This window comes from Dama dama, chromosome 18 (assembly GCF_033118175.1).
Source record: "Dama dama isolate Ldn47 chromosome 18, ASM3311817v1, whole genome shotgun sequence".
Lineage (NCBI taxonomy): Eukaryota > Metazoa > Chordata > Mammalia > Artiodactyla > Cervidae > Dama > Dama dama.
The window spans coordinates 109,278,913-109,303,441 of record NC_083698.1 but is presented as its reverse complement, the minus strand read 5'-3'; the positions used below and the strand labels follow the sequence as shown (position 1 = coordinate 109,303,441).

The following is a 24,529-nucleotide window of genomic DNA, read 5'->3' as shown; positions in this document are numbered from 1 at the left end:
TCAGTCGTCTGAGTGACATACTTCAACCTATATGAGAAGCTAATCACTGAGGCAAAGTTAGTGCTATCAAGGAAGAAGTATAAATCGGGGCTTCCCTGGCAGTCCAGTGGTTAAGAATCCACCTTGCAATGGAAGGGACACAGGTTCAATCCCTGGTGGGGGAAGGAAGAGCCTGCGTGCCTTGGGGCAACTAAGTCCATGCCGCAACTACCGAGTCAGTGGGCCAGGGCCAAAGACCCCACAGGCTGGCAACGAACACCCCGTGTTTTGCAACTAAGACCCGCTGCAGCCAAATAAATACATAAATTTTTTTTTTAAAGCATAAACTGAGTTTTTCTCCTGCGTCACAAATTCTCTCTTGGTGCTTTTCCTCCACCACAACCAAGTAAAATCATGCTGTCTGTTCCATTTCTCAAGGGGGCATCATCTATCCACACCCCTCCCCACAGGCCTCTGGCTTCTCTTGACAAACCGCAAATCTGCATCGTTCTGACAACATCCTGCCCCGACATCAGTGTCGCCAGTGACCACTGCCACACCCGGTCATCTGTGGCAAAATCGCTCAAAAACAACAGGAGGGGGTTGGCTCCTGTCAAGAGTCAGGGGGCCACCCACCAACACTGCACCCAGGGGTCACCCCTCATCACTGCCGCCCCCCTCAACACGGCTGGGAGCTGAGAGCGCCAGGACCAAGTCCAGGACGGGTCGGACGGCAACCTTAACAGAGTAAAACAAGGGTCTTCTGAACTCCATCTAATTTTTTTTAATTTTTAATTGGAAGATAATTGCTCTGCAGTGTTGTGCTGGTTGCCGCTGTACAATACAAGTGAATCAGCCGTAAGTATATACACACCCCCTCCCTCCTGAGCTTCCCTCCTCATCCCACCCCGCCAGGGTGTCACAGAGCACCACGACCTCCGTCTTCTCGAACAGACTCCTGCTAACACCTTCACACAAACTGCCTACCTGTGAGCTACGAAGACCACAGTTCAAAAGCATTCTTGGTTATTTGGGGCATTGGCTTGTAGAATAAGCCTCACAGTACAATTCTTAACCTCATAAATTTACACTAATATAACTTTAACCTATTACTGTGACTGCATTTCTGTCACCTGTTCCATTAATACTTTCTAGCATTTTTAACTCCAGTCCAGGATACAGTCATGGGCCAGTTACAGCAATTACCAGTCATATCTCTGTAATGGATTTTTTAATTTACAAATTAATTCATGAGAGTATGAAAAATGAATGTTCATTATGATATTTCAGAAGCATTGCAAGATCTTCAGTCGCTTGCATGTAAGATTCATTCATTCATTTACATAAAACAGTGCTGTGTATACATGGTTAAATGATTTTGGACAAAGTTGCCAAGATGCTTCAATAGGAAAAGAATAGTCTTTTTCAATAAATGATGGTGAATAATTAATATCCATGGAGGGGAAATGAACATTTACTAACTACCTTACTTCACACACACAAATGAATTCAATATGGATCATATATTTAAGGGCTAAAACATACAGAATCTCTAGAAGAAAATATTTCCTTAAAGTCTTCATAACTATAACATAGACAGAGGAGAGGGCATGCTCTGCTGGCCATGTTCTCAGCGTACCTTCTTCAGTGGTAACTGGCTGGCTTTCTGGAAATAAGACTGGTTCGCTAACTAGTGTTTTACGAGCATCAGAATGTTACATGAACCTATTATTTTCAACCCAAGTGGCTCTTCAGAGTTATTCTGAGAGTTTAAATTTAGCCAACAGGCAATGTTGGCTTTGGTCTATTATCACCTATGCTCGTCCCACTTTCAGAGTGGTGGAAAAAACCAAAAATAGAGAAATAAGTGAAATTACCAATACATGGATTCTCTCCATCTCATTTCAAGGGAAGCAACAGTGCTTATCTTAATGATTTTGCACCTTAGAAATAGGAACATTTAGCCTCAAAGGATTCTTAATCAATTTCCACACAGAAAAGTAAGCAGATATTCTTCTAAGGGAAGTCTTTCAATACGATATCACAAATAGTAAAACTTTAATACTGTAATTTAAGCCCCTCACTTACAGGAAGGAAACAGCCCCCTAAGGCAGACACCACAAGACATGTGTACAGAGAGCTCTGAGCAGAAAGCCCAGCTCAGAGAAAGCATTTCTAATGCCCTCCTTAACTAATACCATCTTTGAAGTCATGAAAGAACACTGTAACCCCCCACCTTACTCCACTGTTTGTATAGCACAGGCCAACACGAACTCTTAAAATAAGATTTTTTAACTCAGCGTTTAACAGCTGAGCAAATATGTACTAAGGCTCCCTTTGGAAATCCTCATTTCACTAAGGTTCTCGTCTTACGCTCTAATCCATACACATGCCCTTCCCATCTCACCCCAGCCCACGTTCCCACCTCCCCCGTGGTCTCGCCGGGTTCTTTCAGGCACTGCTCTCCTGACAGGACGTCACTGTGTCTCAAAGGTCCGGGCCACCCTCCCTCCGATCAAGGGGCCCCTCTTTCCCTGAGTGCGAGCAGCCAGGGGTCAGGGGCTCACGAGGTGCTCCGCACGCTCATCCGTTCACGTGGCCCCACACGGCCTGGGAGCCGGCTATTGCAGGCCCAGAACCTGACCTATCGCAAGGCGGGAGACGCAGACTGTACACCCAAACGAACGAGGGACAGCAGGGTCACACTGGCAGGTGGCACACGCCAGGGAGGAAGCACTGAAGTGGAAAGGGGGAACAGAGCATGAGGGAGGCTAAGATGGATGCTGCCCGGCAAGGTTCACTGGAAGACAACGTCCCAGCAAGGACGTGAAGGCATAGAGGAAGCAGGTCAGGGATGCGCCTGGAATAGCTCCCTGGCAGGGGCGGCAGGTGCAAGGGCCCTGGGGCAGAAATGTGCTCGGTGTGTCTGTGAAGCGGCCAGGAGGGAAACGAGGGAGGCTGGGGTGCAGAGAGGTGGACATGACCTCTGTGACTGTCCTGCTGGACGCTGACATGACTTCCCAGCGGGCTCCCCAGTCCTGTCTTATCTCCCCCAGGCAACTCCCAGCACAGCACCTTGGTGACCACGATAAAGCTTGTCACCCAGTCACTACTCCTGCCCTCAACCCCCTGGACAGCTTCTCGGCCCTCTCGGGCCAGGAGCTGAAGCCCTGCCATTAGCCCCCATGGCCCCGGGCCGCTGCACAGGCTGCTCGCTGCACAACTCCAGGCCGAGCGCTCAGGTCAGGCAGGGGCTGGTACCTCCCTCCAGGTGCCAATCTTGCCCCTGACTCCTCTAGTACCACCCGGGGGATGCGGGAGGCATGGCCTTTCCGTTTCTGAAAGGTTTCGGGGTGGCAGGGAAATCAATGGAATTCACTGCACACTGAATAAGTGAATGGGATCACTAGACCCTGCCACGCTCACTCAGACACCACGCTCACCCTGCCCGCGGCTGCACACAGGACTTCTTGGCCTCAGCCGCCCTGTCCTCCACCTGTGGAGGTGGCTCACCTGTCCACCTCTGCCCTGGACCTTCCGGGAATCAACTTCAGCTGAGGGGGACCCTCTCCCCTGTATTGCCATCATGCAGAGTCTTTATGAAGGTCTCATAAGAAGTAAAAACTCAAAATGCACTCATGTACTGAAAGTCTTAGCAAGTCTGCTTATTGATTTACTAAATTACAGAATTCCTCCCTTTTCCTTAACTTAGTCAATTCAAATAAAAAAAAATGCATATTTCAACAACTACTTTATCGGAATATAACGTTTTTAAAATGTAGCATTTTCTGAACTAAACCAAAACGCAGCAGTGGCCACAGGACTGGAAAAGGTCAGTTTTCATTCTAATCCCAAAGAAAGGTAATGCCAAAGAATGTTCAAACTACCCCACAATTGCACTCATTTCACAGGTGAGCAAAGTAATGCACAAAATTTTCCAAGCCAGGCTTCAATAGTACATGAACTGTGAACTTCCAGATGTTCAAGCTGGACTTAGAAAAAGCAGAACCAGAGATCAAATTGCCAACATCTGTTGGATCACTGAAAAAGCAAGAAAATTCCAGAAAAACATCCACTTCTGCTTCACTGACTATGCCAAAGCCTTTGACTGTGTGGATCACAACAAACTGTGGAAAATTCTGAAAGAGATGGGAATACCAGACCACCTGACCTGCCTCTTGAGAAATCTGTATGCAGGTCAAGAAGCAACAGTTACAACTGGACATGGAACAATGGACTGGTTCCAAATTGGGAAAGGAGTATGTCAAGGCTGTATTTTGTCACAGTGCTTATTTAACTTACATGCAGAATACATCATACGAAATGCCAAGCTGGACAAAGAACAAGCTACATCAAGACTGCCGGGGGTAAATATCAACAACCTCAGATATGCAGATGACACCACCCTTATGGCAGAAAGGAAAGAGGAACTAAAGAGTCTATTGATGAAAGTGAAAGAGAAGAGTGAGAAAGCTGGCGTAAAACTCAACATTCAAAAAACAAAGATCACAGCATCCGGTCCCATCATTTCATGGCAAATAGATGGGTAAACATTGGAAACACTGAGAGACTTCATTTTCTTGGGCTCCAAAACCACTGCAGATGGTGAGTGCAGCCATGAAATTAAAAGATGCTTGCTCCTTGGAAGAAAAGCTATGACGAACCTAGACATCATATTTGAAAGCCGAGACATTACTTTGACAACAAAGATCCATCTAATTAAAGCTTTGGTTTTTAAACTAGTCACGTGATGTGAGAGTTGGACCATAAAGAAAGCTGGGTGCCGAAAAATTAATGCTTTTAAACTGTGGTGTTGGAGAAGACTCTCCAGAGTCTCTTGGACTGCAAGGAGATCCAACCAGTCCATCCTAAAGGAAATCAGTCCTGAATATTCACTGCAAGGACTGATGCTGAAGCTGAAGCTCCAATACTCTGGCCACCTGATAGAAGAACTGACTCACTGGAAAAAGACCCTGATGCTGGGAAGGACTGAAGACAGGAGACGGGGACGACAGAGGATGAGGTGATTGGATGGCATCACCGCCTTGGCGGACATGAGTTTTAGCAAGCTCTAGGAGATGGTGATGGTCAGGGAAGTCTGGTGTGCTGCAGTCCATGGGGTCGCAAACAGTTGGACACGTCTGAGTGACTGACCTAAACTGAAGAAGTAAAAACTCAAAATGCACTAACCTGCTGGAAGTCTTAGCAAGACTGATTACTGATTTACTAAATTAAAGAATTCCTGACTTCCCTTAACTGAGTCAAATAACAAAAATGCATATTTTAACACTTTATTGGGATAAAATTTTTTAAAACACCACAGCATTTTCTCTGAACTAAACCAGAACATTATGGTGTCATTTCAAATTCCTGGCCTCACTATGAACAGTCCTAACAGTGACCACATGCTTATTTAGCAGGTGCCGGATGATGGTCGCTGTCCCATGTAAGGAAGCCTCTCACGGCATTATGAAGCAGGCGTTGCCACACCATTTCACAGATAAAAGAGCAGGGCCGGCAATTAAATCACAGCCCAGAGCCACACAGCCAGTAAGCTGCAGGCCTGACTGCACAGCCCGGACTCATGGCCATGGGGTTGAGAGCCCATGATAAAATGGCGGTAGTTAACATTCACACAGTACTGCCTACACCCAGCCCCGAGCTCTACCCTGCGCATGCGTTCTCTAAGCGAATCCTCGCGAGAGTTCAGAGGGACCGTTACGCTGATCATACACACCATGCACCAGGGCAGACGGCGGCTACGAGAGCGCGAAGAAGCCCTGCGGTCTGGCTGCGGAGCCTACACACTCTTACATGTTACGATACAAAAACGGACACTCCTCGAGAAACTTTCAACAAAAGCGGACATTAATGTGATTCATTCTAAAGAAAATTTAAAAGACCAGGTGATCCTTTATCACACGTAACGAGAGCGGTGGGTAAGTTTCCACGGTGCGAGTTTCTAGCAGTCTGCCCGCCTCAGGAAAGATGTTCCTCCAACACCCAGTTACCCCCTCCCACCAGCTCCCTTGGGATCCTGGCTGGAGATCCTGACGAGCTCAGAGCTCGCTGACCCACGCGAGCATCTCACCATGTCAGAAGGCGTCCGCTTCACCCGGTCTGCAAATCCTCAGACCGGAACCCGCCCATCAAGAAGCATCACTAGTCAACACACCAAGTGTATCCTGGGAGAGAAGGAAAGCTTGACCTGAGCTAGAAAAAATATCAAAAACTTAAAACGCAGGAAAAGGAGCTGGATACTGAAGCAGATATAGGGTGGAGCATAAGATACCATTTAAAAAAAAAAAAAAGGATGCTTCTGAAAAACGTTAATTCCCTAAGAAAATGTTCAACGCAATGCTAGGTTAATATACAAGATACGAAATATAAATACAGCATGATATATTTACCTACCTACCTATATTTCAAGAAAAGGAGAAAGACAAAGTGATAACTGATAAGCAGTGATTACTGTTTTATTAAAGATTTTGCTACTTCTCAAATTTTCTAATCTGGAAATAGTTATCTCTGCTCATCTGCAGTCTAGGTTTTCCTAAGACTGTATTTTCAAGGTGCTGTCCGCCGACTTGCTGAAAGGCCACAGACCCCAATCTGCACAGCTCACCTTTCACTCATCTGCTTGTTGAGACCCCTCTAGTGGACTGGACTTTTCAACAGGTCCTTACTTTGCTGCATAAATCTCTATTCCATGATGTGAAATAAAAAGTCTCAGCCGTAATTACCTCTATAGAAGGAAAGGCCCTGTCTTTGTGCCATTAAAAAAACATCCTGGCCAACATCATCATATACACTACCCAGAGCCTGTCAGTCACCTTTTTAAGTAGAAAGACAAAGTCTTTCTACAAAGTCTATCTACAAAGTCCACTGGTTACCTTATATGGGATTAAAGATAACAAAAGTTCCACTCCTGTAACATCAAGTGTATTTTGTGCTAGGGGCTCTATCCTTATTCTTCATCCAGCTTGACAGATTCGCAGCGCCCCCTGCCCACCATCCTGTGTACCTCAGCCGGCTTCCTCTCGAAACTGCAGGTGCAGAATAGCTGCATGTTCTGCTGGGATGGCAGTGTTTGGGTTCTGCTCTGCTCCCTGAAGAGATTTCAATGCCAACCACTCCCTACAGGTTGGGATAACCTCAGAGTGACTAGCTGCTAATAGTGGTTCTCAGTTCAGCTGCACATCAAAATCATCTGGGAAGCTTAAAATCCAAATGCCCAGAAAATTATTATCAGAATCTCGGGGTGAGACCCAGACATCTGTGTACTTTACTGCTCCTGGGGTGATGCCCACAGACAGCCAGGGCCAAAAACATCTTGTTTCCAGCAGCATCTGCTGCCTGGAATGACTTGGCCTTGTGGGAAAGTCACGGGCCTAGAGTCAGCTTTCACACGCTAGTCCTCTCCAGACCCAATTTCCATCACACTTAGAGACTGAACAGAAGGGGAGGCATGTGAATACCCTTCTTTTTAAAAATTAATTTTTAAATTTTTCTTCTTTGCACAGGCTTTCTCTAGTTGTAGCCAGCAGGGGCTAGTCTTCATTGCAGTGTGTGGGCGTCTCACCGCGATGGCTTCCCTTGTGGAGCAAAGGCTCAGTAGTTGCAGCTCACAGGCTCAGTAGTTGTGGGGCATGGGCCTAGTTGCTCCGTGGCATGTGGAATTTTGGACCAGGGATGGAACCTACATCCCTTGCATTGGCAGGCAGATTCTTATCCACTGGACCACCAGGAAAAGTCCCATGAATAACCTTCTTATCTACAGGCCAGAATGAAATAAAAATTAGATTATGACTCCTTTTGTCTAAAACAATTGTTTGGCTTTTGCAAAGATTCTCAGTTTTCAAAGCTACATTGTATTCTCCACCAACTTCTTTTTCTTGACTACTAGCTTGAGGAAGGTGTCAATTCAAGGCCCAAGGAGGTCTCAGGTGTTTTCAGTAGGGCCTACAATAAGCCTTCTGCTCACTTCACCATACAACACTTCCCCTACAGTTTCCACAACTGGGCCTGGGAAACACAAGAAATCCTGGCCCTACTGATCCAGGCGGTGCCTTGGAAGCAGGTGAGGCAAAGGGGAGACACCTTCCTCTGAAGCCAAGGGCAGGCCTCAGGGCCCCAGGGAGCTGCCTCAGAGCCTTCCCTGCAGGTTCCCCTATAGCCCTCTCTACCACCAGAGCTGCCCGTCTGAGCCTGTGGGGACTGGAGGGACTGTGCATGAAGGTAGAAGTCAGGAGCCCAGCCTACTGCAGGGCCTCGTGCCTGAGTGGGTAACCCAACAGGGCTCAGCAGACAGCAATCATGAACTTGTGTGGGTGCAAACCTGCTTCCCACTTCCTGGATGGTTTACTGAGCACTTTGGATGCCCCATGGCAGGTGCCTGGCACACTGACAAGAGTGGGCCCAGCAGGCAGGAAGAAGCGTCGGCAACAGAGAAGAGAATGACAGTAAGACTGGAGAGGAAAGACATGATCCCAAAGACATGCCCACTCAGCTCTCTGGAGCAAGATGCCCGTGTATTCTGCAGAAGCACTTGTATGTACCATGTCTCTAACCAGAAGAGGGCTTTAGAGTTACTTGTAAAATCCCACCGACCGTACATCCATGCATTTCATGAACACAGACATCACAGTGGAAGGTTCTGTCCATAGCAAGCTCACGTCCATGCTCACGAGGAGGACCTCATGACAGGAAGTGGGACCACAAAGTACAGAGTGAATCTGAAGAACAAGTCTGCCTGCCCAAGAGCCTATAACCCAGGGTGACAGCCTCCAGAGACAATGGGCAGAGCAGCGGCCAGTGGGGGCCACAGGTCTCAGGGATAGAGAAGCCTGAAAACCACACTAACTCAAAAGATACAAGCACCTCTATGTTCACAACATTATTTACAATTGCCAAGATGTGGAAGCAATCTTAAGTGCCCATCAACAAATGAATGGATAAAGAAGATGTGGTGCATATATACAATGAAATGTTACTCAGACATAAAATTAATGAAATAATGCCATTTGCAGCAACATGGATGGACCTGGAGGGCATTAAGCTAGAGGGATAGGGCAGAAAAAAATACTGTATGATATCACATATATGGAATATAAAAAAGAAACGAATGAACATAACAAAAAAGAAATAAGACACAGCTATAAAGAACAATCTGCTTCCCTGGTGGCTCAGCTGATAAAGAATCCTCTTGCAATGTGGGAGACCTGGGTTCAATCTCTGGGTTGGGAAGATCTCTTGTGTTGAGGTCCTTTAACGGACGGGAACCTGGTGGTACGGAGTCGACGATAAGAAAGTAATTTAAGAGAGAAAGAGGCTGATAGTCCCTGGTTTATGCAGAGGACAAATAAAGCCCTTGACACAGGACTTGCATCGCTCACAAGGGCACCAGGCGCCCCCTCGAAGGGGTGAAGGCACAAAGTGCCTTCTCGAGAGGGTCTTAGAAGCCCGGGCAGGAAAGTGTGCACGACAGGTCTCCACATTCCAGAGAATCAGCCAGAGAGAGAGAACCTTCGTAACCACTGGCACAAGTTTCGTTTCCATTTCAATGAAATGCAGACTAAAGAGAGCACAACTGCTCCATGTTTTCACGGACAAGACACAGCTAATGTCGGGTGAGATTTAAGAAGTAAAGAGAACAAAGCGTGAATTTTTACTGAGAGAGAGGAGAGAAAGAGAAACAAAAAAGACACGGGGACCTAAGCTCTGATGGAGCACAGGTGCTTTAATGATTTTTCTACCACTATATATAGGCTAATGATAGAGATCAGAAAACCAAACGTACAGCAACCGTTACCAAGGGAACAAGGGGTAATGTTAGTCACAAGGTCAGGAGACAATCCATATCTCAAGAAAGGGGAGCGAGACTAAGCAGTTTTGTTGTAAAGAGAATGTTTACCAAAGGAGACCCAAGCCTGCCTCACACTATGGCCTCAGTCCCTGGGAGCAGCGTGCTGCTCTGCTTGAAGAGGGACAAAGGACTCATGAGAGACAGCACGTAAGAATCCTCCTGTCAAACACTCCCTGACACCCCTGGAGAAGAGAACAGCTACCCACTCCAGTATTCTGGCCTGGAAAAGTCCATGGAATGAATAGTGCATGGAGTCCCAAAGAGTCAGACACAACTAAGCAACTTTCACTTTTCATGGAGAACAATCAGTGGTTACCAGTAGGATCAGGGGGAAGAGGCCAGATACGAGTAGGGGATTGAGAGATACAAACTATTCTGCATAAAATAAATAAACTACAAAGATATACTGTACAACTCGGGGAATATAGCCAGCATTTTATAATAACTACAAGTCCAAGACCAGTTTGCTCCATTTCACCTAGGTCCATCTAGTTCTGGGGCTGAGGGTCTTCCTCTATGAAGTAAGGAGCTCAGGCTACCAGGCCATCTCGACTTCCTATACTACTACTGAAAGTGAACTCAGCTGTCTAATGAGAAAATCTCACCCCATCATGAACCTTCGTAACCACTTCGTTTCCATTACGATGAAATGGAGACGAAAGAGAGCACAACTGCTCCATGTTTTCACGGACAAGACACAGCTAATGTCGGGTGAGATTTAAGAAGTAAAGAGAACAAAGCGTGAATTTTACTAAAATTTAATACTCTCTTCTGTCTCTAGTTTCCCTTTCTTGCACATTTTATTGGAGGAGAGATGTTTAATTAAGCACATGTAACAATAAAAATCAAATCCCACTGGCCTCCAAAGTCAAATTCCCTGAGGGTTCTCAGTCCCTTTGCCGAATCCCCAGGTTGGGAAATCTGTTGTGGGTCCTAGAACTTTCTTAACAGTGCGAGAATTTTTTTAGTATAATTGTTCTGCCTCCTGAGAAATATGTATGCAGGTCAAGAAGCAACAGTTAAAACTAGACATGGAACAGTGGACTGGTTCCAAGTTGGGAAAGGAGTACGTCAAGGCTGTATATTGTTACCTTGCTTATTTAACTTCTGTGCAGAGTACATCATGCGAAATGCTGGGCTGGATGAAGCACAAGCTGGAATCAGGATTGCTGGGAGAAATATCAATAGCCTCAGATATGCAGATGACACCACCCTTATGGCAGAAAGCGAAGAGGAACTAAAGAACCTCTTGATGATAGTGAAAGAGGAGAGTGAAAAAGCTGGCTTAAAACTCAACATTCTAAAAAAGAAGACCATGGCATCTGGTCCCATCAATTCATGGCAAATAGATGGTGAAACAGTGAAAACAGAGACTTTATTTTCTTGGGCTCCAAGATCACTGCAGATGGTGACTGCAGTGATGAAACTGAAAGACGCTTGCTCTTTTGAAGAAAAGCTATGACCAACGCAGATGGCACATTAAAAAGCAGAGACATTACTTTGCCGACAAAGGTCCATCTAGTCAAAGCTATCATTTTTCCAGTAGTCATGCATGGATGTGAGAGTTGGACCATAGAGAAAGCTGAGCACTGAAGTATTGATGCTTTTGAACTGTGGTGTATCACTTATGACAACAGAGAATGAGATGGCTGGACTCAACGGAAATGAGTTTGAGCAAGCTCTGGGAGTGGGTGATGGACAGGGAAGCCTGGCGTGCTGCAGTCCATGGGGCTGCAAATAGTCGGACATGACTGAGCAACTGAACTGAAGTGAACCATAAAAACCAACTTATAATTTGTTTTCACCCATAAAAAGTTGTCTACATAGGAAAATGTTCCTATAATAAAAATAATATTTGTTAACTATAAAATTTCAAATAATTTTAAAACACAAAAAGTAGAAAGTAAAATTTATCCATCTCCAAACCCCAAAGATATTTTATTTTCTTTGAGTTTGGCATATATCATTCAAAATCTTTTCAAATATATATGTATGTATGTATGTATATAACATACTCAAACTACATTTTAAATTAAATCAAATAATAGTATATATAAGTTTTACGATTTGCCTTTTCACTTAACATATACTATAACATCTCTTCATTTGAATCTACATTGATTCACCTCATTCTTTTTGAAGACTGCACAGGACTCTACTGTGTACGCCCTCACTGCTGGGCCTGATGGTCCCCTCTAAGCTCAGCCCCCCGAGCTGAGAAGGTAAGACTCGGCAGAGGGCAGCCACGGGTGAAGGAGGGCCAGGTGACCACCACTTCCTGCTCTCAACATCCAGCGGTCAACAACATCTTTTATCCTGTAATTACACAGACTAGCCTTTTCTCATCTCAGGTTTCAAAACTCCCTGGTCACACAGAATTTTGGAAAACATTATTACATGGGTGTTTTCCACCTGATGCTTGATTCAGGATCTGACCTCCTTCCGGCAACAGCGCATGTGGTGCAAACCTAAACATGCGTGAAGCAAGACCAGCGAATTCATGGAGAGCAGGCAGGGAAGGACTGCCTTTATCTTTCGGTCACTATGCAGGGTTAAAATTGTCCAATTTAAAATACAGCTGGCCAGATAAGAATAAAGATACAAGAAGACTTAAAAGACTTCGGTTAACTGAGCCCTATTTCCAAACATTTACATCATAGCCACTCCAAGAAGAACATTTCACCAGTATGCTGGCCTTTAACAGATCCTACAAGACCGGGGTGAGACAGCAACGTCTGCACACTGATGTTAAGAACCTACTCTTCTAAGAATGCTGGGCCTTAGACTGTGGGATGAAACCCAGGCACCTCATCCAGGCAGTTTATACCTTATACAGCGGACGGCGAACGTCGATGGGGCAGTTCTGTATGACTTCATCAACCACCTCCGAGATGGACTCCATGAAATCCGGGTTGGCAAACTGCATTTTGTACAAATATAAAAGAAACATTACATACTTCTCTCAATCATTTTTTTTAAAGTGACTTTAGTAAATACGGAATGTACTGTAACTTTTAAAGCCGTCAGGCTGGAATGACCACGTCAAATGTTAGTATGTCAAGCGAACCCAAGTGAGTGTGCATGGGGTGATGGTGACACGTCCCGGCGACATGTGTGGGCTCAGTGAGGGGAAAACATCACACGGAGCCAAGAGCGCCCAACCCTGCATCAGGACACACCAGGAATCCTGCTGTCTGAGACTGTAAATCACGTGTGTGTGATGTTATGGAAACACTGTGAGTACAGAACAAGTGTATCACTTATGAGTATTAATGTCATGTAAAAATTAGCCAGGATACAAGAGAAAACACAGCCAATGAACAATCACACTGTAAACATGAGTCAGAAACCTGGCAGGGTTACCAGGGGGGATGGTTCAGGGGGGCGGCTTTTAAATGAAACAATACGGTGACGGTCACGTCACTGAGTCAACAGTTTTCAGTTCAGTGCTGTAAGTCAAATAAGGTAAAGTGCAAAAGAATTTGATTTTAAAAATTTGAACTATGCTTTAAAAATCAAGGACACCTTTAACGGACTCAAGAAGGTAACATCCGGGTGCTCGCCGGGTGCTGTTCACTGGTCATGGCTGGCTTTATGTCTGTTTTAAATCTATAATATCAGAGGGCACGAATGAGGGTTAGATTGTGGTGAGGCGACACTGTGAGCCATCTCCCTGCACAAAAGGTCACACATACCCGGAAACAGGCAGCAGCGTGTAACCTACCTAGCAAAAGCAAACTGAATTAGAAAAATTAACCAAAATACAAATACAACCCATTTTATTTAAACCTTAAAATGTTGTCTCTTCATTACTTTATATGTAAGAGTAATAACTCTTTGTGACTATAGTTAACACGGTGAGGCCTGTACTTCCTAAAGCCCGTCTAACTGACGGAAAGGTGCTGCTCAGAGAGGAGCTCTGACTAACTTGCAGCAGGAAACAGGGCAGGACCCACCGTCCAGGGCTCAGAACTGGAGTTGGGACGGGCCGTCACAGAGAATGGGAAGGTCACGTGCCCTCCTGTGCCCAACTGATGGTCTGCCAGGATTAACTAGTTCTGCAGTTACTGTGAGAGCAACTCCATTTCCATTATCCTCTACTGCTCTCAAAGCGTCTTCCTAATCACTCGTTAGCTGTTTTTTCAACAGAAAGCCAGGTCTAAAGAGGGCAACAGTCAAGCAGGTGATCACACAGGGCGCTGTAACATCTGCGGAGGTACGGCGGGCGCCCAGCGGGCCTCACGGGAAGGCGGCCCGAGGACTGCTGCCCACGTCCACTAGGGGGCAGCATCGCTCCACCACACGCAGCGGACGTCACTCAAAAAGCCCGCAGCTTTACCTCCGGGTGAAAGAAAATCTCAGGGCCCAGGAACCTTTCGTAGCCGACATCTATGACAAACTTCTTCTGGTTGATGGCGTTGATCCCCGTGTACTGTTTGATCCACTTCCGAGGATCCACGTCGTACTTGGCGAACTCCTTGACTATATCAGGGCAGATGTAGCAGTATTTCTCCTGCAGATACACACACATAGAAGTCACCAGAGCCTGCCTCTGACCGAGACCCAGTAACCTCCAGTCCTGGACACCCCAAAACCAGTCCTGCCCGCTCATCACAACTCCAGTGCGGACACGGTCAAGCCTCACAGACTTCTCGTGACTTCGCTCTGGACTGTGAATGAACCTGCTTGCTTTGCAGCTCGGCTATTAATCTCAGCCTTCCCCTGTCATATTCTGCTGCTCATCAGCTGAAGTACTGTCTGACGGCATGCACTAAGCATCCTGTCTCCACCTCCGGTCTCCTTATTCCTCGTGGCCCCACGCGGCGCCTGCCCGGGCACTCGCGGCTGTCCACCGGGACCAGCAAACCCGCGCTGCAGCCCCACGCAGAACGCAGCCGACTCCACCCCATGCCGGACACGGCTGACCACGAGTCGTGAACCTGCTGTGCAGTCTGACACGGCACGGCCACCAGCTCCACGACACGGACACGCAGGACTCACGACAAAACACACACACCCCTGCCCGCTGGAGTGCACACTCCAGCGGAGAGTCAGGAGAGTAAGCAACGGCCGTGACGAATAAGCAGATGACAGGGCACGGTGTAAGGTGCCAGGCACCACGGACAGAAGAGGCCGACAGGCAGGACGGAGCGGCCGTGCACTGCGGCCTGAGAACCCGCTCCTGGTTTTCACCCCAGCACCAGCACCAGCCTGAGACGTGGCATCTCGTGATGCCCCCCTGGGGATCTCTAGTCCATCACCTGTCCTGAGAGCTGACCTCAGCAGAGCAGCAGGTGGCTCTTGGGTACCAGATCCTGAAATAAGCTTCCTGTGGGCAACGTGGGCTGCCAGGGCCGTGAGTGCCGGGCCCACTAGTCAGGCCTGCAGAGACCACCCCTGTGGGGTGCAGGGGCTCCAGCACCTTTCCAGGATGCCCCCGCCCTGGTCTCAGGGGAGTAAGGGGAGGACTAACCGCAGGCCGGGCAGCTGGCTGGAGGGACAGGGGTCTCTCTCACCCCCCACCTCAGAGCTGAGCCACACGCTAAGCGGCCTGAACGCACCAGATCCAGGTTTGGAGTCAGCACCGGGCCCCAGAGAGCCCGAGACAAAGGAAAGGCTACCACGGGGACCTGGAAAGCAGCCCCTCAGTCACCGCTCAGGGCTCCGCTCCCCCACGTCCACCCCGAGGGCCGGTCAGAAGGGGCGGGGAGGGGACAAAAAGAAAGGCAAGGAAGGGAGGGCAAATGGGGGAGGTTTTAGTCTAAAAGGACACTCCTGTGACATTCCCAGGGGGAGAGGGCAGATCTGGGGTTGGGCCGGGGCTGCAAGCTTGGCTCTGAGGCACCCCCTCCCTGGAAGCTCCCATCCTGGACACCCAGGGCAGCGGGGGCCCCTCCTTGCAGGAGCCCCAGCCCCAGAACACCTGTGCTCACCGAGGGCGGGGAATCGAGGGCGTGCCCCATGGTCCCTTTCCTTCAAGCCCCTCACTGGGTGTTTAATGGGGGGCAGGCGGGGGAGGCTAAAGCCCCTGAGGTTCAGGCACTGTGTGCTCTATGAGAAGGGGGGACGCCCAAGGCCCCCTGTCACCCCCACACTTAAATGCTTCTCCTTAAACAAACGAAACCCCTGCTCTTCATCTATATAATAATCACCCTTGTGTTAGGAAGACTCTCTTGCATTTTGGCTAAAGTGAAAAACAGTGATGTGTCCTGATCTTTAGTAATCTGTCCTGATTTTCAACCTGAAAAGAAAGCTCCTTTAAAAAGGGTCTGTCAGCTGCTACATACAGAGAAACACAAAGACCAGACTGATGGTCCAGGTCAAGCGGGCACTTTTAGAAAGGACTGGTAAGACGTTTTTCTTCTCGTCTTACTGATTTGATCTTAAAACCCTCTAACCTTGCCAGCATGGTCATTACAGTCTAGAAACGACAGGGGGCGGGGTGGGGGGGTCTGAGCAACGACCCCATCCTGGAACAGCATTCCTCTGCGCTGTAATTCACAGGGCCCAGAACCACATTCTACAGGTGCTGGAAATGCGTCTGAACACTGGCTGACTTCACCAGACCCCTGACATCACTGCTGCTGCTGCTCCCGAAGCTAGAGATGAACTTGGAGGGAGGGGAGGCAGACACGCCCAGCTAACTGAAGTTCTAACTTAATATGGCTCCTTGAAATGATGCTGGACTGGGTCCGGTGCTCAACCCCGGCCACCAAGCTGCTCTCATTAACAGCGGGAACCCCCGCAAGCATAAACGGATGGAGACCCACGTTCTCGGGGAGGGAGCAGGAAGGACAATGAAGCCAAGCCGGAGGTGGAGGCGGTGGCAGCAAGGGAAGCCTCCAAACACCATTTCTCTCGCCCCCAGACCGGCCTGCCCGCGGCTGTCTCTACCTTGATGGCTTTGGCGGTCTCCAGCGACTGCTCCGGGGGGATCCCCGCCTCCCGCTCCCGCAGCAGCTGCTGGATGAAATAGGTGATATCCCGCCCTGCGATGGGGATGTGCTTGATGCAGCTCCCAATCACGTAGCCTTCTGCCTGGGGAAGGAGAGGAGGGGAGGCCTGTAAGTGAGCCCAGGAGGCACGGGCTCCCGGCGCCGAGTCAGCCCTGCCCCAGCCCCGCCCCGCCGGACACCATGGCGTTTCCTGCGGCCGCACTCTACTGCGGAGGGCTCGCTCAGGCCTGGGAGCAAGCGCGGTTCCCTTAGCAGAACCTGACGTTTTCACCAAGAATGTAAAGAGAAAACCCTGTAAAACAGTCATTTCCAGAAAGTACGGCTGCCTGTCAGAACAACGGATGAATCCTCCTTTTGTTCCTCTAACGAAAAGGAAAAGGTTTTATTCATAACTGTTACAGCAACTAGAAATGGACCTGTAGAGAAAAGTCAGCAAGCTGGTTAGCCGGCAGGACGCAGGTTCCAACAACCTGGACTCAGTCCGGTTCCACTGGTGTGGGCTGAGGGACCGTGGATGCTGGCAACACGTTTCAGCCGCGGCGCCTTCATCCGTTCTGTGGGGCAGATGGGGCTGATGCTGGTGGTACAGCCTTCATGGGCGAGTCCAGCACCCAGCCCTGTCCTGGGCAGGTAGTAAGCTCCCAGTAAGCGGTCCCCTCCGCCGTGCACTGCTCGGGGATGCCTGGTCAGCCTCCCGAGCGCTCTGCCGCGGGGACCATGGTGGAAGGGGCTGGGCCGTCCTCCGCCGGTGCCGGCAAGGGAGCTGCAGCCCAGCGCCCCCACCCACTGCCCTGCGGGCACAGCCGCCACACAAGCCAGGCTGGGCACCTCCAGCTCACTCCAGGAGCTGACGGTCAGCGAGGAGCCCGACCCCAGCTTCCTCGAGTGAAGAAGGGACCCTCACAGTCTCCCATGAAGCCCTGTTTCCTGGCCACGTGCCCCTGAGACAGAGCGGACAGAGGTGGCTCCATGTTACTGCGTGTCAGTCCTAACAACTGTAAGCACAGACCCCATCACCAGTTAAGTTGCAGGAACAAGTCCCTGCATTATGCTTTTGGTTATATATCTTTCTAAGCTCTTAAATACACCAACCCCAAGAATTCCTCTTGGGGTTTCTTCTGATGTAACTCCGTCTAGCAGAGAAGCTATGGCCTTTCCAAAAAGTCCAAGCCATTTATTAAATATTTTAAGATCGAGATAACAAATATAAACCAATTATTAAAATAATAAAAGAGCAACATAAACACTCATAAGAATATGAGCTCTCTCTGACACAAACCACTCACAATTTTTATATTCTGTGCCTTGAGTTAGTCACCTAGTCTTTGTAACCAGCCGGGCTCCTCTGTCCACAGAATTCTCCAGGCAAGAATACTGGAGTGGGTTGCTATTCCCTTCTCCAGGGGATCTTCCTGACATAGGGATCAAACCCAGGTCTCCTGCACTGCAGCGGATTCTTTACCATCTATGCTTTATATATAACACCTTCTAAAATGAATTCAACCTGTGGTCAATCAGCTTCATCACAGCATTAAATATATTAAAACACCCCACAAACCAACAACAGGAAAATAAATGAGTGATGCTATACCCAGAGGATGGACTATTATGTAGTGACTATTTTCTTCACAGAATATTTAACCATACACTAGGGATAAACCAATATGCAAAATATAAATTTAGGATTACACTGTACAATCAGAATACAATTTCAGACACAGAGTACTCTAATTCAGCTTAAAATATGTACACATGTATTTAAGAGCTTAGAAAAGATATATAACATACAAAAGCATAATGCAGTCCTCTGGGTGGGTATTACAGGTCTTTTTATTTTCTTCTCTATTTTGTCCTGATTTTGTTCAACAAATGTCATTTTTATAACTAGGAAAATAATGGAACTAAGAAACAGATAAAAAGCTGAACAGCAGCTTTCCCTGTGGGCCTGAACACCACGTAGAATTTTTCTTTTCTTCTCCTCAATCAGATGCAAGAGGGAGGCAAAGAGCAGGGCGCCACCCAGACCCAGGTCTGCCCTGTCTCTGAGGGCATGACCTCAGCACGGAGGCCAGCCCTCAGCGGTAACTCGAGGGCCTCCAACGCTGGGCATGGCCCTCAAGAGCAGGGAGGGCTCAGGGCCCAGCGGAGGGCGCTCCGCTGCACAGAGAAGGTTCTGCCCCGTCTCTCACCCTCCTGGGTGGGCGGCACGCTGGCAGGGGGGCAGGCAGGAGGAATGTGGCTTTATCCTCCTAACTGTGGACACAGGAACTTTCCCCTGCAGTGAACACTGGCCTTCCAGGAATTAAAGCCTCAGCATGTCAGTACATCACTCCTCGACTGCCTGAAATAAAATGGTGACTATTTTTTCAATTAAATGAATTGCTTTAAAAAACAACCACCACCACCCAGTTTGCATTACACAGACACACACCCCCATATATGCAGAAAACACACTTGCAGTAACCATTGATAACTAGTAACAGGGTTGAATCTGAGTCTGGAGGAGGAAGATGAGGAATCAGAGGGGGTCTGACTGTCCACGGTGCGCCCCCTGCAGGCAGCTTCGATTCATCTTTAAAAAAGCAAACCAAATAATTTGCTTCCCTGGTGGTTCAGCTGGTAAAGAATTGCCTGCAACGCGGGAGACCTGGGTTCAATTCCTGGGTCGGCAAGATCCCCCTTGGAGAAGGGAACAGATACCCACTCCAGTATTCGGGCCTGGAGAATCCTATGGACTGTATAGTCAAATGGGGTCACAGAGTTGGACACGACTAAGTGACTTTCACTTTTAAATAGTTAACTTAATCCACTGGATGGAAAGAAAAAACAGATACTGTCTCTTGAAGCCTGAATTAAGAAATCACTTCTCTAATACTCTGAAATCTAAAACCAAAAAATAACATTGCAGGGTATTCTGCAGGCCAAAACGAACAATCATCCCTTGAAAGTGAAAATCAGTCATGCCCAACTCTGCAACTCTATGGACTGTATTTCCTCTGTCCGTGGGATTCTGCAAGCAAAAATACTGGAGTGTGATGCCATTCCATTCTCCAGGGAATCTTTCCAACCCAGGGATCAAACCTCGGTCTCCTGCATTGCAGGCAGGTTCTTTACCATCTGAACCACCAGGGAATCTCTCCCTTTCTTGGCTTTTAAATAAGAAGCAAGAAGCGATTCCTCTAAAGCAAGAGCTGGGTCAAGCTACCCACCTCTTGTCACAGAGCAAAGAGGTCATCCTGAGCTACTGATACCCAAGCGGACAGCTCAGAACGTGAGCCAGAAAGACCCCCTGGTGATGTACCCCAGGATCACGCGGAGCCCAGGAGACCCCAAACCATTGCTGACATTCTGACTGCAGGAACCCCCCACTGCGGATCTCAAGCCGCCAGCACCAGACACTGGGCGTCGTCTTCTTTCTCACAGTCCTGGGTTTAAAACTCCTGTTACCTTTGCTGAGTACAGCCATGTCTTCTAAAGTGGTGTCTTAACTCCAGAAGGGTGTTTTCCCTTCGTCTCTTCCCTCACCTCAGATCAGGTGAGGCCAGCAGAGCGAAGCCCTGAATATGCCGCTTACCACTGGGATGGCATGGGTGACCCCGTCCCCACTGTCGATGACGATCCCCGTTAACGTGCGTTCGCCCACCTGTCGCGATGTCCACGAGGCGGCCAGGGCCAGCACTGCCTGCACGGGAGACACGGAGGCCGTGAGCCTCGGGGAGACGCTTCCCAAGGACCCAAGGGTTCTCAGGTTCATCAAGCCTTCTCTTACTCAACAAGCCTGAGTAACTCCTTCCCTTCCCCACCCTCCATCTTCCCCCCAGAATTCAAACCCCAGTCCCATGGGGGACTAACATGCAAATTCTGTAGGCATCACCTGAGGAGTCAAGCTTTCCACAAAATAAACCAGAGTCTTGCAAAGAAAAGCTGGTGAGAACCACCAGAGGCCATGGCATGTGCTATCTCCCAGATTAATTTTCCATGTAACTCCTCCTCCTCCTTTTTCTTAGAAGTGAAGAACCAGAGTATGCAGAAAATATTTTGGGAGACATTTTTTAAAAATTTATTCCCAAAAATCTCAGTCAGTTTCTTTATATAAGAGTGGCAGATAAATAACAACAACCAAAACCAACAAAAACCCCACATTACGAACAATTAGCTTCTGCAAGCTCATGGAGCCCAAATCCCAAAGCGGGGCCCTCTAGAGGCCCTTGTTTTGTTTTTCAGCAAATTCTAGAGCATCTTTTCCTTTTTATGATCAGAAGTGGAAAAAGCCAAAAAAGAACCATTGTCTCGAGTCTGTCACACAAAGAATACCTTAGATGCTAATGTATATGAAAAGACAAAAGCTGGACAACTCCATATCAGCAATAAAAACACAGATCACAGAACATGTTCATACAGCCTTTGAGTTCAAACCCAAACACCCTGTGTGTTTGAATGTGTGTGTTTCAGTCTGTCGGTTTGTATATGTGGGCACGTGTGGGTGGAGGGTGCAGAAAAGGAAGAACGCGCGGCACTCTGACAACAGGGGCCTTCAGGACCACCTCCACTCCGAGACAGCCGCGGATACCTGAGAATCATAAAAACCTCTCTGCTCTTACCTGAACCGCAATGTAGAGTCCTGGGACGTTGAACGATTCAAACATAATTTCCGCGAGATACTCTCGGTTTTCTGGTGTATTCAGTGGCGGTTCTGTCTGTAAGAGAACATTCACTATATGTAGTGTTCACTGAAACTTCATGTCACTACAACAGAATCGCAAAAAAGTTACCGTAAAAGCATGCTAACCTTTTCCTAATTTCACAGGTAGGGCACACCCAGGGAGCACGCTAAGGAAATCTGCACTTTAAGAAACGGTCTTAAAGGCTGGCTTAGGAGCTTTGACACAGCAGAGCAAAGACCTCTCTAAACACTCTTGCTCTTACTAGCCACCCCCAAAACAAGAACCAGACACAGAAAAGGAAACGCTACCTTCGATAAGGCAGCACCCACACACCCTGAAGCTGAGGAGACCTGCAGCGAGTTGCGAAGGGCAGTAACACCCCCCATCCCGAGACAAGAGAGGACACCAAGAAGCAGGGGACCGCTGACTCCAGATCGCAGGCCAGCCACGCGGGTCTCCAGAGAAGAGCCGAAGCAGGGCGCCCCCGCGTGGAACAAGCCCAGTCTGAGCAGAGAAGAGCGGAGAAGCCCCCCTGTCCGAGCCCCAGCCGCCCTGACAGCACAGGCCACAGGGTCAGATGAGGCAGCTCTGCCATCGGCGGCGAGCAGAAAGACCCACGCAGAAGCAGCTTCGCCCAGACCCGCTTCACCCGCGCCCGGCCCAAACTCACAAGCACAGCGGCCCAGAAGAACTCCCCTCATTCCAGGATGAGGAAAGAACTCAAAGAGACCAGCCAAAGGTCGTATACAAACACCACAAAAGAAAGGGAGGGAAGACAGAGAAGCAACAGGAAAAACGAACAAAAGACCAAAAAACATTTACCCAGAAAAAAACTAAGCAGGTGAAAATCATGGTAAAGACATTTCAGAAAATTCAAGTATCTGTTTTAAAATAACAACCACTATCAAAGAGGAGGAAGAAAACAGGATTACAGAAAGAGAAAAAGAATAAATAAACCTGCTTTTTGTCATTCAGCAGTATGTTGTGAACACTTTTCCATGTCAATAAATACGGATATACATCATATATTTAAGCTGCAAAAAAAACAAAGAAAAAATAAATAAATAAAAATTCTCTGGTCCTTTAGGCAAAAAATTCCACATTACCCTTTGTTATAGACGGAGCTGTGTCTCCCAGAATTCCTACGCTGAAGCCCCAACCCTCATGTGAATGCATCTGGAAACGAAGCCTCTAGGAAGGGAACAGGGCTACGTGAGGTCATGGGGAAGCCCTAATTCCACAGGATTAATGTCCTTGCAAGAGAAGGAGGACACAGCAGAGAGCTCTCTTTCGCGCCTGCACAGAGGGAAGACCGTGGAGGACACGGAGAGGTCAGCAAGAAGAGAGGTCTCGACAGACACCAACACTGATGGCACCTTGACTTCGGACCTAAAGCCTCCAGAACTCTGAGAGAACACGGTGGGATTTTATCATGCTGAGTCTGAGCGGCCCCTTCATGGATCATAGATCTGTCATGGCGAAGGGGCTTACATAACTCAATGAAGGGATGAGCCATGCCCTGCAGGGCAATCCAAGATGGATGGGTCACGGTGGAGAGTTCTGACAAAACGTGGTTCATTGGAAGAGAAAATGGCAACCTACTCCAGTATTCCTGCCAAGAGAACCTCATGAATAGTATAGTATGAAAAGGCAAAAAGATAGGGCATCAGAAGATGGACCCCCCCCCCCCAGGTTGAAAGGTATCCAATATGATACTGGGGAAGAGCGGAGAAATAGCTCTAGATACTTTGGCCACCTGATGAGAAGAGCCAACTCACTGGAAAAGATCCTGATGCTGGGAAAGATTGAGGGCAGGAGAAGAGGGCGACAGAGGATGAGGTGATTGGATGGCATCACCGACTCTATGGACATGAGTTTAAGCAAACTCCAGGAGACAGTGAAGGACAGGGAAGCCTGGCGAGCTGCAGTCCATGGGGTCGCAAAGAGTCAGACACGACTGAGCGACTGAACAACAACAAATGTTCGAGCACACCAAAACACCCTGAAAGCAGGCAAAGTACAGCCAGTCTCGGCCATCGGCACAGACTCGTGTGCCCCACTGGGTCACTTACAGGGCCTTCAGGGCAGGAAGGTGTGGCCACACTGCCAGCCAATGGTGTTGCAAAAACAAATCTTCCCTGAGAGGTCAGCTGGTAAAGAATCTGCCTGCAATGCGGGATCCCTGGGTTGGGAAGATCCCCTCGAAAAGGGAAAGGTTCCAGTATTCTGGCCTGGAGAATTCCATGGACTGTATAGTCCATGGGGTCACAAAGAGTCAGACACCACTGAGCAACTTTCACTTTTAAACATATAAGAACCTGGGAGAATCTCATTCCTATGAAGCTTTCCTGAATTAACTATTAGGAGATAAGCTTTAGCCAAACAATAAAAATGCAGAAAGTACAGCCAATGACTCACAGTGAGCAATTAATCCATTTAAGATGTAGAAATAAAGATTTTTCTCTTCTGAGAATTATAGCTATAGAACAGAATGTAAACACTGTAAATTAAAACAGCAGAACCACTATTGAGTTGAGAGGTATACATGGAAAGGAGGAAAGAATAAAAAGACATTGATACCCTTGTATCACGGAATCAAAAAATAATTATTTTACTGATAGAGTATCACATACATTAGTATACATAATGTTATAGATGTAAATATTAGAATGTTTACTGGAAGTGCTACCCAGTCGTGTCTAACTCCTTACAACCTCATGAACTACAGCCAGGCTCCTCCATCTGTGGAATTCTCCAGGCAGGAATACTGGAGCGGGGTGCTGTTCCCTTCTCCAGGGGATCTTCCTGACCCAGGGATCGAACTCCGGTCTCCTGTATTGCAGGCAGTTCTTTACCCTCTGAGCCACCAGGGAAGCCCAGTGTTTAGTAACAATCAGTCCAAAGCAGGTGACAGAGGAAAAGAAGAGGAGGTAAGAAAATGTGGAAATGTAACAACCCAGTCACCCTACAAATACAAGTAAATATGCAAGAGTGTAGCTACATTTAAAAAAGTTTTAAATACTGAGTCTTGGGACAAAAAAAGGGAAATACCAGAAAAGTCCAAA

General features: G+C 47.9%; 1 protein-coding gene across 8 annotated transcripts in view; it reads right to left on the bottom strand.

Annotated features, from left to right (window-relative positions):
• ACTR3B (actin related protein 3B) overlaps nt 1-24,529 on the bottom strand; it is a 69,446-nt gene that overhangs the window by 2,502 nt on the left and 42,415 nt on the right. For 3 of the 8 annotated variants that reach the window (XM_061166184.1, XM_061166190.1, XM_061166183.1), the window contains 5 exons: nt 21,402-21,497; nt 20,375-20,482; nt 16,739-16,882; nt 14,184-14,357; nt 12,672-12,764 (listed from right to left, as the gene is read on the bottom strand). In XM_061166184.1, coding sequence (XP_061022167.1) covers nt 12,672-12,764; nt 14,184-14,357; nt 16,739-16,882; nt 20,375-20,482; nt 21,402-21,497 — 615 coding nt within the window. The other 5 variants (XM_061166185.1, XM_061166187.1, XM_061166186.1 and 2 more) reach the window with 3 other exon arrangements.